At 50.3% G+C, this 18,769-nt stretch overlaps 1 protein-coding gene across 7 annotated transcripts in view; it reads right to left on the reverse strand.

Annotated features, from left to right (window-relative positions):
- The window catches only part of TTC7B (tetratricopeptide repeat domain 7B), a 188,684-nt gene that overhangs the window by 158,915 nt on the left and 11,000 nt on the right, over window positions 1-18,769 (reverse strand). For 6 of the 7 annotated variants that reach the window (XM_036315440.1, XM_036315461.1, XM_036315451.1 and 3 more), the window contains exons 2-3: window positions 10,760-10,914; window positions 8,824-8,992 (exon numbers count right to left, since the gene is read on the reverse strand). In XM_036315440.1, the coding sequence (XP_036171333.1) occupies window positions 8,824-8,992; window positions 10,760-10,914 (324 nt within the window). Of the gene's footprint in view, window positions 1-8,823; window positions 8,993-10,759; window positions 10,915-18,769 lie in introns of those variants that run through there. The other variant, XM_036315477.1, reaches the window with a different exon arrangement.

The following is an 18,769-nucleotide window of genomic DNA, read 5'->3' on the forward strand; positions in this document are numbered from 1 at the left end:
ATGGAGTTGTCTGCAGAGGGGTGAAATAGATGAGAAGCCAAAAAGGATGGCATTGCATCCCAGAATTTTGCAACAGCAGGAGGCCACTCACATCCCTAGGACAAAGGGAGGAGGCAGAGTTACAAGAGCCCAGAAGTTGGGGCTATTGGGTGGGAAATAGGACCCAGCAGAAGCTCCCTAATGGGGGTCAAAACTACAGAGGAAGGGTTTGTCTGACAGAAGCTGGAGCAACTGAAGACACCCAATTGCTGTCAAGGTGCTGCCTGAGGCAAAGAAAGAGAAACACCCTGGATTCCCTCTCCTCTTGCCCTGATGTCCTGCCAGTGCCTCCAGTGGCCAAACCAGGCAGAAATGAACTGGCTTGGGCACCTCCGAAACGGCCTGTACAAGTCAGATCCCCTGAAATGCAGAACAGCAGAGGAGAAGGGCTCAAAGCCAGCTCACCTTCACCATGATCTTTAATTCCTTCTAATCTATTCTCCGCTCTGTACCAGAAAGATCTTCCCACTTATAAGCTTAATTTGGTCCTCCTGCCTAAAACCTGGCAGTGGCTGGTAGTTTCCTGCAGAAAAAATAGGACTCACCCATCAGGCTGACTTTGTCGATCAATTGCAAATACAGAAAATGCTGTTTCCCTGGACGATACTGAGCGTACTTTATAACATGGGATGAGCTGCTACTCCAGGTATCACTGTAGAAGAAAATAGACTCTTCCTCAAGAGGACTCAGCCTACATCCTTTCTGACCAGAACTATTTGCCATGACTGGGAGGCTCAGGGCTTTAATGAAAAGATGTCATACAGAAGAAAGTGGAGAACAAGGAAAGGGTATTAAACTCTATGAAAGAAATAGAGTAACAAGAGATTGAATTAGTAATAAAAAAAAACTTCCTACAGAGTAAAGCCCAGGCTCCGATGGTTTACTGGTGAATCCTACCAAATGTTTAAACAAGAATTAGCCCCAATCCCTCATACACTCTTCCAAAAAGTAGAAGAGGGGGGAGCGTGTCACAGTTCACTCTGTGATGCCAGTATTACCTTGATACTCAGACAAAGGCATCACAAGAAAAATAAACCAAAATATCCATAATGAATACAGATGTAAAAATCTTCAACAAAACATTAGCATACCACACCCAGCAACATACAAAAAGAATTATGTACCGTGACCAAGTGGGATCTATCCCAGGAATGCAAGATTGGCTTAACATATGAAAATCAATTAATGTAATAAACCATATTTAAAAAATAAAGCACAAAATGCATAATTATCTTAGAAAAGGCATTTAACAAAATTTAACACTCTTTCATGATAAAAAAAAAACACTCAAAAAAACTAGTAAAGGTGAACTGGCTTTGATAAAGGCCATTTATGAAAAACCCACAGCTAACATGGTACTTCCTAGTGAAAGACTGAAAGCTTTCACCCCAAGACAAAGACCTCTGCTCTGGTCACCTCTATTCAATATTGTATTGGAGGTTTTACCCACGCAATTAGGCAACAAAAATAATAATAAAAGGCATCCAGACTGGAAAGGAAGAAGGAAAACTATCCTATTTACAGATGACATGATCTTATATATATAGAAAACCCTAAAGATTCTATAAAAATTATTGGAGCTAAAAAATGAGTCCAGCAAGGTTATAGGATGAAAGATCAATACACAAAAATCAGTTGTATTTTCTATATACTAGCAGTCAACAATTAAAAATCAATTAAAAATGATTTTACTATGATAACATAAAAAAGAATAAATACTTAGGAATAAATTTAACAACAGGAATGTAAGTCTTATACACTGAAAACTACACAACACTTTTAAAGAAACGAAAGAAGACATCCCATGTTCATGGATTGGAAGACCTAATATTGTTTAGATAGCAACACTCTCCAAATTGATCTACAGATTTACCACAATCCTTATCAAATTCCCAGCAAGCTTATTTTTGCAGTAATTGGCCATTTGATTCTAGTGGAAATGTAAGGGACACATAAAAGCCAAAACAATATTTAAAAAAAAAAAAAAGTTGGAGGACTCACACTTCCCAATCTCAAAAGTTACTACAAAGCTATAATAATAAAAGACAGTGTGGTATTAGCATAAGGAGATATATATAGAGAGACCAATGAAATAGAATTGAGAGTCCAGAAATAAACTCTTACATTCATGTTCAATTGATGTCAACAAAGATGTCAAGACAATTCAATGGGGAAAAATAAAAATAGTCTTTTCAACAAATGGTGCTGGGATAGCTGAATGTCCACATGCAAAAGAATGAAGTTAGACCCCTACCTCACACTATATACAAAAAATTAACTTGAAATAGACTATAGACCTAAATGTAAGCATTAAAACTATAAAACTAAAATAAATAAATTAAAAAAAGAAACAACCAAAAAAAACACACCTTGATTAGGCGATGGTTTCTTAGATACCATATCAAAAGCACAAAAGCAATAATTGAAAAAATAGATAAACTGAACTTAATAAAAAAAGAATGATACCAGCTATAACATGTGAGAAACCTGAAAATACTATGCTAAGTGATAGAAGCCAGACAAAATATTACATATTTTATGATACCATTTATATAACACGTCTAGAATAGGCAGATCTATAGAGACAGAAAGTAGATTAGTGATGGACTAGGGTTGGGGAGCATTCATCAGGTAATGGGAAGTGACTGTTAATGAATACAGGGTTCGTTCTGGGGTGATGAAGATGCTCTAGAATTAATTTTGGTGATGGCTGCGCAACTCTGAATATTAAAAAATCACTGAACTGTACACTGTAAATGGTTGTATTTTATGGTATGTAAACGATATCTCAATAAAGCTGTTTTTTAAAAAAAGCTATAGAGCATATTGGTAATATGAAAAACTGAAACAACACAGATGTTCCACAGGCAACTGGTTCAAAATATCCATAAGGCAACCCACTGTGCAGCCATTAAAAAGTGTTTTCAAGCCCTAACCGGTTTGACTCAGTGAATAGAGTGTTGGCCTGCAGACCAAAGGGTCCCAGGTTTGATTCTGGTCAAGGGCATGTACCTTGGTTGCAGGCTCCTCCCCATCCCAAGCCCCAAACCCCAAGGCCCATGCAGGAGGCAACCAATCAATGTGTTTCTCTCACATCAATACTTCTCTGTCTTTCCCTCTCTCTTCCACTCTCTCTAAAAATCAATGGATTTTTTTTAAAAAGATATCAAAAAGTTTTTTCAAAAATATTTAATGACATGGAAAATAATTATACACATATATACATAGAGTGAAAAAGTAGAATATAAATATATATAGAATAACTCTGGGCATAAAATAATGTATGTATATCTACATATTTATACAGTTTATATATTTAAAGATATATATAGTTTAAAGATACATAGGTATTTATATAAAAATATATATGTTCTAAAAGTGATTAGCTCAAATGGCTGTATGGTGACAAACTTTATTTTCTGCTTTATGTTTTTCTTTATTTTTCAAATAGCCTATACTCAACAACAGAAAAACGAAAGAATAAATGTTCCCTTTCAGATCAAAGAGATTCTATTCAGTGTTGGCCAGAATGAGAGGCGGCCCGTCCCACACGCTGCGCAGGAAAGCACACAGGCACAGCCGGTCTGCAGGCCAGTCTGGAAATACCTCCCTTTTGACCCAGAAACTCCACCTCTGGTGAGCCCTCCTAGGGAAGCCACGGAGAACAAGCACAAAGCCCAGCTGGGAGGGCATCCGTCACAGCCTCACTTACATGTAACAGTGAAAAGCTGAAAACAACTGACATGTCCCAAAATAGAGGCTTTTGAGGTCAATGTATTTTAGCTTCCCCATACAATGAAATGCTGTACAGCTGCTGAAATGATGCACAAATGGACCGTTTGTCACGGGAAGTGTTCATGACTGCAGTGAAGTGGGAAAAGCAGGTCGCAAAGCAGGAGATGCGATGTAATCTTATTTTTATTTTTAAAAATTCACACATATGGTAAGTATAGAGGAATACACGAACATGTCAACAGGGGTTCCTGGTGGCTGTGGTCCTACAGTAACTTCTCGCCAATGAACTGTCAGCAGAACTTATGTGTGTTACTTCCGCTCCCCCTGGACACCTCCCTTTTCCTTTCCAAGAGCTGCAACATTCCAGCAACCCAGCTTCAATCACACAGCTGTGGGCTGTGTCCCCAGCAGAAGAGGGATATGAGAGCCAATGCATTTTGGCCTCTTTATCACAACAGGTACATACCAAGACATTTACAAAGGCCATCTCTAGGAAGGCAAGCCACTTCAGCTCCCGCTGTCCGAGCTGCAGAAAGTCACCCCGTGTCCAGGAGGGCTAAGTTCCAGAAGAGAGTGGCCATGTGTCCACTGGTCCCAAACCATGCCTCCCATTTGGGGAAAAAACATCTGTGCCACTCGGGGCCCTGGAGATGCCAATGGCTATCTCAATCTGCCCCCAGAGCACAGACCTCTACTCACTTGGCTACCCCAGGACTACCAGAAGCTAGAGTTTCTCCACTTCTTCTATTCCCATTCTCTGTTTCTCTACTTAGGTTGAAGAGATAGGAGGAAGGAGTGGGGGGCGATCGGGTGGGGAGAACTGAGGTCCACTTAGGAGCTCCCTGATAATGGAAATGAACTGGAATGTACCACCTTCAGGAAAGACACCCATGTCAGGTGCGGTTATGGTGGGATGTCAGTATGATCTCACAGGTATTCCCATAATTAGCAGAAATGACTCTGAATCATCTAAATATGCTCAGTATGCTATCTACATGCAAAAACAAACAAACAACCCACAACAAAACCCACACATCTGACCATGACAGGCTAGAAGCAGACACCCAGAATCACCTGAATTACATGACAGGCATCTTGGTAGAAATCCAAGGAAGGGAAGTTTCATACATTTCATTCAATAATTGAGCACCAACTATGTGCCAGACACTGTGCTAAGTTCTGAGAAGCACAAACAAACAAAACAGAATTCTTCCCGTAGAGCAGCGGTTCTCAACCTGTGGGTCGCCACCCCTTTGGGGGTCAAACGACCCTTTCACAGGGGTTGCCTAAGACCATCAGAAAACACATATATAATTACATATTGTTTTTGTGATTAATCACTATGCTTTAATTATGCTCCATTTGTAACAATGAAAATGCATCCTGCATCCTGCATATTTACATGATGATTCATAACAGTAGCAAAATTACAGTTAGGAAGTGGCAACGAAAATAATTTTATGGTTGGGGGTCACCACACCATGAGGAACTGTATGAAAGGGTCGCGGCATTAGGAAGGTTGAGAACCACTGCCTTAGAGGAACTCCTCACTAGCAGGGGCATCTGGCAATGGTACAACTAATCCTAGGACGATTTTCAGGTGATTCTAATCCACTGTGCTGGGACAATACTGAGCAGGTTGACTCTGAAGATAGGACTCGTGAGCCTGAGGGACAGAACTTATAGGAAGAAACCTGGGCGAGGGCAAGGAGCGAGTCAGGATGGGGCTGAGGAGAGGAGGTAGGCAAACCCAGGACGTTCTCGAGTGGCCTGATTGCTTTCTCCCCGAGGAAACCTGACCCGGCCCCAGCGAGCTCTGGTCCATAGACCAACAGCGCAGAGAGGTCAGAACATGGGCTCTGGAGCCGACCACTCTTCACACTGAGCCCCGTGTGCCACTCGGTAGGAGCCTGGGCCCTGGAACCGCCCAGGCCGGGTCCTGCCTCCATCACCTCCCGGCTGCAGCCCCCTCGGCAGCTATCTAACCGCCCCGCACTCAGTGTTCTCATCTGCAGAATGGAAAAAACAACAGTGCCTACCTCACAGGGTGGCTGTGGAAATTGGCTGGTACCCAAAACAAAGGGCACAGCACCTGGCACAGAGCAGGCCCTGCCATCATTCCCAGAAACCTCGCCCAGTCTCCTTTCCTTTGTCTGTAAATTAGGGTTTGGGAGGATTAACGAGACAGTAAAGCCCTAACATGAGGTCCTCCATAACTGAATGACGCTGGCTTCCAATTCCCAGGAAACCACGCTAACGTTACCGGGCCAGGGGAAGAGCTCCCGGCCACGGCTGGAAGGAGGAGTTAGATGTGGGTGTTCACTGACTTTCCGGGCTCTGGCTGGAAGCCCTGGTAGAGTCTCACCTCAGGAGACCATGCAAAAGTCTAGGTGACCTATGAACCTGTGCAGGTCAACTCCGCCGCCTACCACTATGCGGGCCGCCCAGGGGAGGGGGGCAGGTGGGGCGCACGCCCAGCCAAGGGGCAGCTGCGCTTGGCTCCAGCCTGGTCTCGCTCTGGGAGAATGAGGGGACAGCTCTTCCCTTCTTTCCAAGAAGATGGAAAGCCAGATTGTTAAGTATTCCTGATTTGGAAATGCCGGCAACTAACTCGAAAGCATTGGAAACACTGAACTGACTCAGCACAGCCCGCCCGGGGCCTGCGGGCCAGAGGTTCACGCCTTCTGATTCAGAGGCTTTGTACACTAACGTCCCTCCAATCCTCGTTGGCAATCTCCCCTGAAAAATTCTCAAGGACCCGATGAAGAAAGGAAAAGCCAAATATTCTGACACAGCTCGGCCAAGAGCCTCTTGAACTCGTGAGAGAACTGGCCCATCTTTGGGAATTTCTGTGAACTAGAGGGGCAATTTCCTGCCATTATAAGTCAATTCTAGTGGCTCCCGCACCAAACGCTTACCTTCCACGCTAACATTTCCATCGGGCTCACTGCGTGCCAGTTCTGTATAAAGCACTGAACATATACTATCTCATGTAATCCTCATGACAGTCCAATGAGAGCCTGATAGGTGGGGAAACTGAGGCACAGAGGCATTAAGAATGTGTACAAGGTCACACAGCCAGTACAGCGTGGGAGTTGGGCCCAAGCGGGTGGTTCAGCAGCCTCTCACCTGGCCAGCCCAGGCTCTGGAGGCCTGGGGCCTCCACAGCTGCAGCCACTCCCTCTAGGCAAAGGTGACCCTTCCCTGTCCCTGTACACCTGTGACTCCACATGTGCCTACAGAGTCAGAAACTAGCCAGGGCCGGGTCTCCCCCGAGCCAGCCAGTGGGTCCCAGGAGCCAGGTCCTCATCCAGGGCTGGGGACCCACTGCTAACTACATATCACCAGGCCAGACTCCGGGACCAAGTTTCCTGTCCTCCTCGCTCCTGTTGCATGGCCGTCACAAGACTAAGCTGGCAGTGCCACCTGTAGACAGTCTGCTACCACCAGGCCGTCTCAGAGGCAACACTAAGACCTGAGCTCTTGCTGCTAAGCAGCCCTAGAGCCATCCCCCAACCCCAACTAGCAAACCAACTTCTGGCTACGCTGCACCGGGCCCCACGTCAATCAGGCAGCTGGAAACTGCCAGAGGAAGCTTTGCAGAATATCATTCTTGGCCCGAAATAATACACACACATACACACACACACACACACACACACACACACACATACACACCCCTCCCATAAGCCAAGGCACGTGCAGTGGCTCAGTGAGCACCCAAGAGAGAGGAGGGCAGCTATGTGGCACAGACCCCAGCACACCCCATGACTCAGGAGGATGCAGACACAGGCCGGGCGCTCTCAGGACCCCCTGAGAGGACCCCCTGAGAGCCTGAAAGGACTGTGCCCAGTAAACGGCCAGCATGCCCTGTCAAGAGTGACAGCATCTTTCCCGGCCCACGGGGGCGTTTAGAGGATTAATTAGGCGAACCTGGCAGTATTCGAGTTCCCCGGGGAACTTGGGGACTGTGTCACCCCCGTCACAAAGCTCTTAGTGTGTCTGGAGCTGGGTCTTTGTTCAGCATTGCACGGAACACCAGGTCAGACGGCTGGCAGCACTCAAGAGGCCAGCGCACTGCTGGTCGGAGGGTCGCCCACCCAGGGCCAGGCCTCCGGGCCAGCCACTGTCAGTCACGATACAGTGTGAACAGTGGGTGGCTGTGTCAGACGGTCCACTTCTCACCGTGGCCGTCAGAAGTCCAGAGCGTCTCTCCTCCTGCAGGAGGCCTCCGGGTCCTGCTGGCCTGCAGTGACCGCTCCTGCCTCTGAAAAGCTGTCACCTGTGTTCAGCTTCTACCACTTGCTGCCTTGTGTGGGGCTGACATTTTAAAATGTCATTTAGCAGCATTTAGTGCGTGCCAGGTACTGCGTTAGTGCTTCACGTACAATATGTGACACAGTCTTCACAAGTCTATGATGTGCATGATTATACCCATTTCACAGATGAGGAAGTGGCCACGTGAAAAACTCAAACAACGGGTGTCCTCCCTGTGTCATTTCTTCCCATGAGACTGCATCCTCTCACACTGATTACAAACTCCTTCCCGGCAACCAGGGTGACACTTACCTCACCTTCTAGCCCCCGAGCCCCAGGGCACACAGGTAAACACGGGATGACTGACTGTTACAGTCACTGCCACTTGGAGCGGCCACTTAGCCCTTAATTATCACACAGGTAGCATTACTGAATAAAAATGTGGTCAGCCATGTGGCCAACCGGCCATGGGATAAGAATCCCTATAAATGTTCTGCAGCATCTTAATGACCAAGAAAAGTCCCTGTGCACGTTGCATATTAATTATCAGAAAACTTGGCTGAGACGTTGCTCTCTCCTTTCCTCAGTGATAACTGAAGACCTAGGCTCTGAGGAAACCGGGTGTTGCTGAGCCGCACATTACCCAGTGCCAGCGTGGGCCCAGCCCGGCGCCCTGCTGGGAGCCCATCACCAGCCAAGGGGTCAAACCGCAGGCTCCAGGGGGGCTCTGCTGGCTCCAAACGGCACGGCCCTGGGGGACACCCTCCCAGGGACAGACGGCGCAGGCCTCACCTTTGGTCGCGTAGGCTTCCGCCAGCACCCGCAGCCTGTAGGGAGGGACGGCTGTCAGCGGCAAGTCGTCGAGGCCCACCCGCGCGTAGATGTTGAGAGCTTCCTTATAATCTCCTTCCACGTAGTTCAGCTTGGCCATGATCAGATTGGACTCTTGTAGCAGCTCTGACTAGAAGGAAAAGGAGAGAAAACGCATTTTCCTGCTATAATCGGAGGGATGCTGCCTGGGGACCCATCTGCTACCTCAAAGCTGGGGCTCTCCACAGAGAAACGGGGTGCAACGGTCAGAGCAAGATCGCTCACGGCAGCCCAAGTGGAAACAGCCCAAACGTCCATCGGCTGAGGATGGATAAGCGAAATGTGGTGGAGCCACACGTGGAATATCACTCAGCCATAAGGAGGAAGGAAAGACGACACAGCTACAGCACGGACACACCTCAAAACAGTGTGCCCAGGAAAACGCCAGTCGTGAGAGGCCCCTCCCGGGGGCATATCACACGGCCAGAATGGTCGAAGCTACAGACAGAATGTAGGCCAGTGTCCGCCGAGGGCTGGGACGGTGGGAATGGGAGGAGCCAGTTAACGGTGAGGGGTATATTGTGGGGTGATGAAAATGTTCCGAAATTCAGGTACAACTCTGTGAATAGTCCCGAACCACTGAACTGCACACTTTAAAGAGGTAGACGATATGGTGTGTGCATTATATTTCAGTGAAACAAAACGGAAACCCTGAGGTTCCCCTAAGGTAGCTGAGCTGGACTGGGGCAAAAACAGAAGGACTACTTTATGAACAAGACACAGACGCACCGTCGCAAAAAAGGAAGCTCCACGGGCTTCCCGGGGGTCTGCCCACTGCACTGGGCAGGACCTAAATAACCGGAGGAGAGAGGCTTTCTAAATCCGTGCAAAAATCAGCACCTGCTCTCGTTCCAAGGGCGACTTTCCTCACGGAGCCATTCCATCCTGCTGTGGTCACTGTCCCCTGATGGGCTCGCCTTCCCATCCAGGCAGGGAGGCCAGCTGCCCCAGGCCACGCCCACCGGCTCCCATTCCTGGCTCCCCTGCCCCCCTCACAGCAGAGAAAGAAGAGGCTCCCAGCATCTATATAAGGAGACAGATTTATCTCCCAGGCCTTCCCTCGGAAGCTAAGCTATACAAGGCTGGCTTTTTCCGCTTCCAGAAGCACGCATTCTGTAATTTAAAGCCGTGACAGAGTCGACGGCTCAAGGAACCAGCCAGAGCATGGCAAAGCAGCTGTGTCAGCCATGGTAGCCACTTCCAGGCACTCTGGGAAGGGAGCAGAGACAACAGGCAGAGCTGGAGAGGATGGTGGGAGGGGCAGGGCGAGGGAAGGTGAGATGAAAGGGGATCCAAAGGAAGCAGAGAGGGAAGGCTGGAGAGGGAAGCGGAGAGCTGAGCCTAAACAGAACGGAGAACTGGCAGATGAATACATAGAAGCGTGGTGCGCAAGGCTTTCTACGGGGGGGGCGGGGGGACGGTGTCTAGGGTCCAGGCTCGGCGAGGGAAGTTCGGGCCTGGTTCCCTCCCGCACCGTGGTACCGGGCTCGCCGTCCCCAGTAGGAAACCCCACACAGCTCTCGGCCACAGCGGCCTAGGGCGTTCATGGACCACGTATTTCAGGCAGGAAATGGGGTAGTAAGTGGCACTCCTGATTAACCTGTTTCCTACAGTGGAACAGGGTGTCAGGTTGAGCCCTGGGTCACATATGACAGCTCACTCCAAGCACCTGGGGAAGATTAGTGCCATTTTCCACAATCGTATCTCACTGAAGGCTCTCATCAGCGGGGGGCCGGCCCATGGATCACACAGGAGCTGGCAGGGAGATGCTCCAACCCCACTCCCCAACCACACAGCTCAGAGCAGGTGGCGCCAGCACCTCCCCATGGTCTCCCCTCGTCCCAGAGGCCCAGGGTACCTTGAGGTTCCCTCGGTCCAGGGCGGCGGTCAGGTGCTTGCGGACCTCGGTCAACTGGGGCCAGGGGCCTCGGGGGCTGGCGCCCTGCCGCAGGGAGTGCTCCTTCAGGTACTGCTCCAGCTTCGACTCCCCGAGGAGGAGTTCTGCCATGTCATCTGTCAGGACAAAGGGAGAGGCTAGGTGGGCGAGGAGTGGTCTCTGTGCTGGGAACCCCCCAGGGCCTCAGGACCCCCCACCCCCTTGCTCCACACCCCCAACGGGGCCCACCTGGAACCTCATAACCTCAGGTGGGGCCCAAGTAGGTACCATCTTAGGGTGCCGTCCGGGCAGCAGTAAAGAATGTTCCAGTGTACGCACTCAAACGGGGGGTGGGGGGGGGGGGGGGCGGGCTCAAGCACTGTCCTCTTTTGTCAAGAAATTATGGAATCTAGAAAGATGGATACAGTGACACAGAGAGAGCTCCAGTTCAGTAGAAAGACATAAAGCTGCCTTGTGATTCATTCCGTCTGATCTTTACAAACACACACAGGGCCCAACCGTGTCTTTCCTGAGAGCGATGCAGTGGAACCTCCCAGCCCGCCGTGTTCTATGGCCTTGGTACACGGATACGAGCCGGGAGAATGTCTGTACAGTCAGATTCTTCAAACGAGCTTGTGCCAAAACAAGCTGAATGCAGGTAGTCTGTTTTTGTCCAAAAGTCAAAACTATACAAACAGCCCGGCCGGTGTTGCTCAGGGGTTGAGCTTCGAACTATGAACCAGGAGGTCAGGGTTCGATTCCCGGTCAGGGCACATGTCCGGGTGGAGGGCTTGATCCCCAGTGTGGGGCGTGCAGGAGGCAGCCGATCAATGATTCTCTCTCATCATTGACGTCTTTGTCTCTCCCTCTCCCTTCCTCTCTGAAATCAATAAAAATATGTTTTAAAGAACTATACAGACACGGATATCAGGGAACGTTTGTACGAAGGCTTTATCCCTAAGAGTGTAATACTTATGGAGTGACTTTGTTGGTTAATAGACTAAAAAGCTCACTCCAGCGGCAGCTCTTTGGATCCACACATCCAAGCTGTTCTGAACAAAACCAAACAATCTGAACACCAGCCTGAGCACGGTCTATTTCCTCTGTGGTGGGACAGAACCTCATTGTGTCCAAATATAAAAGCAGCTTTAAAAAGTCTGGAGGGATGTACCTCAAACCCATGCTAATAGTTACCACTGGGGTGCAGAAAAAGAACCCCAACTGGGGTTAGTGGCCAGAAGGGACCTTAGCTTGATCTTAGTGTGCCGGTCCTAGAGGAACAACCACGGGTAGGTCTAGTATTGGTGCAACACAAAGTTCACTGAGACTCAGGGGCGGGGCCTCCGAAGGCCAAGAGCTGGACCGAGAGCCTTTCCAAGCCCTCTGCTCAGTGACCCAAAGCTGCCGGGTCTCCCGTTCCCAGCAGCGCCTTCGTCTGTGCTCTGAGCAGCCAACAGTAACCTGCCAGAGACGATGCCGAGGGCCCCGGGGGGAGCTAAGCAACACCAGAACGGGCAGCGTTAGCTCAGAGATCTGAGCTCAAGGGTTCTTTGGTTGTCCAAGAAGAAAAAGGAAATAGGACATCAGGCAAGACCCACGCAGCAGGGTCCCCCACCAGCGAACAATAAAGCTACACCTACAGAGGGCTCAGGGGCGCCAGTGTAACCCAGTGGATGGACCAGCCGCAGCACCCGTCAGGGACGAAAGTAAAAAGCAGCTTCCTCCCAGAACGGAAATCCAGCTAATAAAGAAACCCAGGGCTCGGGGTGAAGGGTGTGTAGGCAAAGGCCTGCTGGTGAGTGTCAGGGCATTCACATGCACAATCTTAAAGGCTTACAAGAAGTACTGCTACAACAGAACCTGACTGTTATACACCAATACAATGCACATGTGACAGATGTATGTTTCAGGGTGGAAAATGTGGGGAAAGGCATTCCAGGCAGAAGGAACAGAATGTGCAAAGGCATGGCACAGCCTGGTTGTTGGGGGAACTCCTACGTGATTTGTTAGAGCTGAACCATGAAGGGCAGGGAGAGGAAGAGGGGAATGGTCCTGGGAGTTTCCTGCCAGGTGGGTGAGGATCAGTTCCTTAGTTCTGGAAGGAGCCGCACGCTCCGAGAGAAGAGCTTACAATCTAAATTGAAATTCAGCATGGCCGCTACAAAACCATTTCTGAACTTTTTTAAATTTCCAGGCTCCAATTAATCTCTCAAGCAGATTGTTTTCTTTATCCCCTGCAAAAGGTGATTCCCTGCCACTCACTCTCCCAACCAGGAGGTAGAGATCTTAACCACAGCAAGGGGCTCTCGTGCCAGAGCGATTACACCGAGGCCGCACGGCTCACTGCTAGCGGTGAAGGCGGGCGGCCTGACCACAGGCACTGGCTGCACCTGCCAAGGGCCTCACGGCAGGATCCACCAGCGACAGAAGAAAGGGCGCCACCTAGCCGCTGCTCATGCCCAATAGTGTGCCCAGCTGCGTGCTGGGACAGTGGGACACAAGGGGAAAAGACCCCTCCGGGCATACAAGAAGGTTCATTTCAGATCAAAGAGTTAAATATAAAATAAAAGAGCATCAAAATGGTAAGAAGAGACTTTCGCTTCCAGCCAAGACAGACCAAATTTAACCTCCCGTCGGAAACCCACAAAAACATGACAGACTATATTTTTAAATAAAAACAATTTTCAAGACACTAGACATCAGGCGACAGAGGAGTGATCCCTGAGAACCAGGCAACAAGCCAGGTCAGCGCTAGGATTGCCGGGAGAGTTCTGGCGGCAACAGGGGAACGGGGACACAGACAGCAGAATTCTGCCTCATGGAAGACTTCAGTCTCAGTATCTCTTCCCCTACTTCCTGCTCCCACTCCCTAGGCACTGAGGAGGGCACAGCTGGGCACAGCTGGGCATTCCACAGGAGCAGGCAGAGCTGCGGGACTGCAATGCGGGGCCGGGACGTGCCTTCCAGGATGGAGAAGCTCAGGGTTGCCCAGGGCTGGTTTCCACAACCCCACGACCATTTTGGGGGGTTTAAGTGAGGCTGAGAACCAGCTCTCCGGTGGCTGTTAGCGGGCTAAAGCCTGACATCAAATAGAGACCGCTCCTGAGATTAGCATGGGCCTCAGCCCCCGGGAGGGGCCTCTGGTCCCCTGGTTCATCTCCAAACGGACGATCCCCAATCCAGTAAGCCCGGTGGCTGGCACAGTGCAGCGCCCAGGCGGCCTCGGCCTCCCTCAGACACCCAGGGACGGAGGGGTTGTGACCTTTGCCACTTGAGGTGACTGTCCCTTCCTCACAGCCCTCTCCCTTGTGGGATAAGCAGCTGGCGCAGAGATTTGATCAGATGATGGAGGAGGGGGAAAGTTAGGGTTTCTACTCTATTTCAGGGAGTACTTGATATCAATACAAAAAAAATCTCTAGAGAAGCATTGAGGCCTATTCAAACCATTCCTGCTGGGGCCCCGATCCAAGAGGAAAAAACAAGCCCCTATTCACGCGGGAACTGGTTCTTCAGCGGCCCCTTTGTTACCCAGCAAAGACGGCCCAGTTCTTGGTTCTCGCGTCTCAGTCTCAGGGTGACCGCAGTGAATCCCATCCCCGGGTGCATCTGGCTTCTTGTAAGTCGCAGGTAGCTTACAGGTGTCTTAATGTTTGTGTGCTGGCCATGCCCCCTCCCCTCCCCCGCACAGAGCGCTGACACAAAACAGACAGTCAGGTGCTGTAGGGCAATTTAGCAACATCTGCCACATGATCGCTGTACCTGAACTGTCTGGCCCAGAAATTCCAGTTTTAGCAACTTACCCCACAGATACGTGCGCTTGGGGCGCGAAGGTGGGCAGATAGGGATGTTTACTACATGCACCCCCCTGGTGACAGCAGAGGACAGAGGTAGCAGGTGTCCTGCTGAATGGAGTGTGGCCCCCATGCGATGGGACACAGTGAGCCCATGACACGAAGGAACAGACCTAAACACCAGCCTGTGGCGGCCGGACTGCCCTCAGGGCCCCGGGTCCTGCCTCCCTGAACCCACATGCTCTGTGGCTCTCGCACGGACCTGGGCGTGGCCACATGACTGCTCCGATTACAGGACAGTGGCAAAGCTGACGCACACAGCGCTTGGCAAAGGCCATAGCCGCTTCTGCTTCCCTCTTCTCTGCGGCCGCCACGGGAACGTGCTCGGGCTGGCCTGGGCCTGGGAGGCGGGAGGGCCAGGTGAGAAGCCCAGCCAAGGGCAGTGATGACACTGAGCTGACCCGCAGCTGCCCGAGGACGCACAGCGAGCCCTGGCAAGCCCAGAATCTTGCTGTTTTAAGGCACTGAGTTTTGGGGTGGTTTGTTATATAGTAGATAACAACCTCAGAGACAGAGACCCCAACTAGGGTGTGCAGTATATCACTATTATGTGTAAAAAACAAAGCCAACAACAAATGTTCATGGAATGTACAGATACACAGCATATGACTAAAAGGGCCCCCGGGAAAGTCCAAACAGTGGTTGTTTCTGTGGAAGGGAGGAGAGGGCACGGAGATAGTGCAGGAGGCAGTTACCTTTCACTATATACTTTTTAAAAATACATATTTTTTTTCTTTCTTTTTTTTTTTAAATATATTTTATTGATTTTTTACAGAGAGGAAGGGAGAGAGATAGAGAGTTAGAAACATCGATGAGAGAGAAACATCGATCAGCTGCCTCCTGCACATCTCCTACTGGGGATGTGCCCGCAACCCAGGTACATGCCCTTAGACCGGAATCGAACCTGGGACCTTCTAGTCCGCAGGCCGACGCTCTATCCACTGAGCCAAACCAGTTTCGGCCATATTTTTTTTCTTATTGCTTTCAGAGGGGAAGGGAGAGGGAGAGAGAGAAAGAAACATCAATGATGAGAGAGAATCATTCATTGGCTGCCTCCTGCACGCCTCACACCAGGGATTGAGCCCACAATCTGGGCATGTCCCCTTGCCCGGAATCGAACCCAGGACCCTTTAGTCTGCAGACTGGTGCTCTATCCACTGAGCCAAACTGGCTAGGGCCACTATATACTTTTTAAATGTTTGATCGTTACTACCACATGCATTCATTACCTACACAAAACAACCAGGTAATTTTTTAAAAACCTAGAGCAGCTTGGCCGGTATACAGGAGGGTACACAGGACCTAGTCCATCACCTCGGAACCAAGTGAAGGAGTTCTAGGTCTGTGGTTACCACTGACAGCCCATCTGCCACTGCTCCAGGCCACCAGCCTCTCAGGCACACACCCTCCAGGCCCTCGGCATCCTTCCCAGGCCATGGCAATCTGTCTCTGCGGAGGGTGCCTGCCTGGACCTGCTATCCTCCCTCCCTTCTGCCCAAATCCCAGGCATCCTCTGGGATGCATTTCAGGGTCACCTTGGAGAAGCTTTGCCCGGCGCTCTTGGCCTGAGCGAATCATGTTCCTCGAAGCACTTTGCACATGTACACACCAGCCAGCATTCATTCAGGGCCTGCGAGCTCCAGGGACTTCGAGCAGAGAATGAGAGAGAGGAGGTCTCTGCCCTCATGGAGCTACATTCCTAGGCAGGTGGGACGAGGAGACAAACAGGAAAAGGCCAGACAGCGGTCAGGATGTGCGGAGAACTAAAGCATGACGGGAGTGACCGGCGGCCACTGGAGATGGGTGGTCAGACCAGGTAGAGTCTCCAAGGAGACGTGGATGAGGAGACTGAGTCGGCCGTGCAAACGGCTGAGAGAACATTGGCTCAGCGCATGGAGGACCCTGGGGTGGGAACACAGCTGGTGTGTTCCAGGAACCGCTAGAAGGCCACGGTGGCTGCAGCAGAGGAAGCCATCAGGGCGGGGGCAGTCAGAGAGGCAGGTAAAAGCAGACTTGACATTCTCGTATTTTGTGGTAAAAAGTGTGGCATCATTCAAAGTGCGACTGGAAGTCTTTGGGGTGGGGAGGGGGGTATGAGCAGGGGGGTGAAATGATCTGATTTAGGTTTGGAAAAGCTCCCTGTCTGTTGTGTGGAGAATGAGCTCGAGGCTGGAGCCAGGCACAGGCAAGAGCAGAAATGGGTAGAAGGCCACTGCGGCAATCCGGTGGGAGGCGGCAGACACTTAGACAAAGGGGTGGGGCAAGAAGTGGTGTGTAAAGGGAGTAAAGGGTGAGTGAGGACAGTTTGGGTCGAAGGTACAGTAACTGGCTATGTCCCCGTTGCTGGAACCCACGACATAATGAAGTTAAGGACCTGGCAGTGGGAGGTTATCTGGGTGGGCACATTGGGCCCTTAGAAGAGGGAAGCAGGAAGGACCAAGTCAGAGAGGAGATGTGGCAAAGGCACAGGAGTAGTCACGGCGCCTGGAGGAGACTAAACTGCTTGGCGCCACGAGCCAAGGGGATGTGGGCAGCCTGTAGGGCTGGGAAAGGCCAGGACAGAGCCCGCCCCAGAGCCTCCTGCTGACGTCGATTTTAGCCCACTGAGACCCGTTTCCAACTCTGACCCCCAGAACTGTAAGAAAACAAATTTGCATTGTTTTAAACCAGCACATTTACGCTATGGCAACAGGAAACCAATGCATTGGGGATGAGGAAAGGAGAGGGATTAAAGATGAATCCTGGATTTCAGGTTGCACAAGGGCGTGAACAGTGGTACCATTTTGCCATTTACTGAGGCGAGGAGGAATAACACCAAGAGTTCTGCTTTGACCAAGTTAAAGGACATTCGACATCCAGGTACAGAACTCGTCGGTGGATGGAGGAGACTGAGCAGGAGGTTAAGGAAGAGAAAGCCAGGACCATGTCCGTTACAGAAACCAAGATTAGGAAGTTTCCGGAAAGAGGAAGAGGTCAAGTGAGTTAAAAGCAACTGGAATATTGTCCTGGCCGGTTTGGCTCAGTGGATAGAGCATCGGCCTGCGGACTCAAGGGTCCCAGGTTCGATTCTGGTCAAGGGCATGTACCTTGGTTGCGGGTACATCCCCAGTAGGGGGTGTGCAGGAGGCAGCTGATGGATGTTTCTCTCTCATTGATGTTTCTAACTCTCTATCCCTCTCCCTTCCTCTCTGTAAAAAATCAATAAAATATATTTTTTTAAAAAGCAACTGGAATATTAAGGCAGAGAAGAGAACAAACATTCATTACACATGGCAATTAGCTGCCCAGAGGGTGACCTGGGCATCAGAGGTCTCGGGATGTACAAGGGAGACAAGCCCAAGGGCAGAGGCGGAGGGCATGACAAGGCTGAGGAGGCTTTGCTAAAAAGGATCAGGAGACGCGGCAATGAGACAGCCCCGGGAAGTTAATGAAGGTTTCGCAGGGAAGTCTAGGCCCTGTGTATCCTGCAGGGAGAGGTCGGCAAAGAGAGAGGCAGACGTGACCAGGAGAGAGGAGAGATGGCCGCAGCAGTGACGTCCTGAGGGGGTGAGGACAGGGGATCCTGGCCGAAGGCGGAGAAGGGGCTGCGGCCCTTTGGAAGGAACTGAAACCCCGGCAGTGGGGGAGGAAAGCGGTGGCCGCGGTGGTCGGAAATGAGCGGGTTTCCTAATTGTTTCTGTTTCCTCGATAAAGAATGAGGCAAGGTCATGAGCGAGGAGTGACAGGATGGCGTCCAGAGGATGTGAGAGGTCTCCGAAGAGACAAGAACAACTGAGATGGACATTTTGGAAAGTGGGAATCCAAACAGACCGGAAGAGTGGCAGCGCCTTTGAGGTCATTGGTCGCCAAGCGTAAGTGGCCAGCAAGGCCGAGGGCTTTCCTCCGGCGGCAGCAGCTGATGGAGAAGAGAAGGGCACACGCCGCAACTAGAAAATATCCATTAGTTGTCCCCGTACCTGATTTAAAAATATCTATATATATATAGATACACATACATATATATATATGTATATATTGATTTCAGAGAAGAAGGGAGAGCAAGAGAGAGATAGAAACATCAATAATGAGAGAGAATCATTGATCGGCTGCCTCCTGCACACCCCCTACTGGGGATTGAGCCTGCAACCCGGGCATGTGCCCT

Source organism: Myotis myotis, unplaced genomic scaffold (genome assembly GCF_014108235.1).
Source record: "Myotis myotis isolate mMyoMyo1 unplaced genomic scaffold, mMyoMyo1.p scaffold_m19_p_1, whole genome shotgun sequence".
NCBI lineage: Eukaryota > Metazoa > Chordata > Mammalia > Chiroptera > Vespertilionidae > Myotis > Myotis myotis.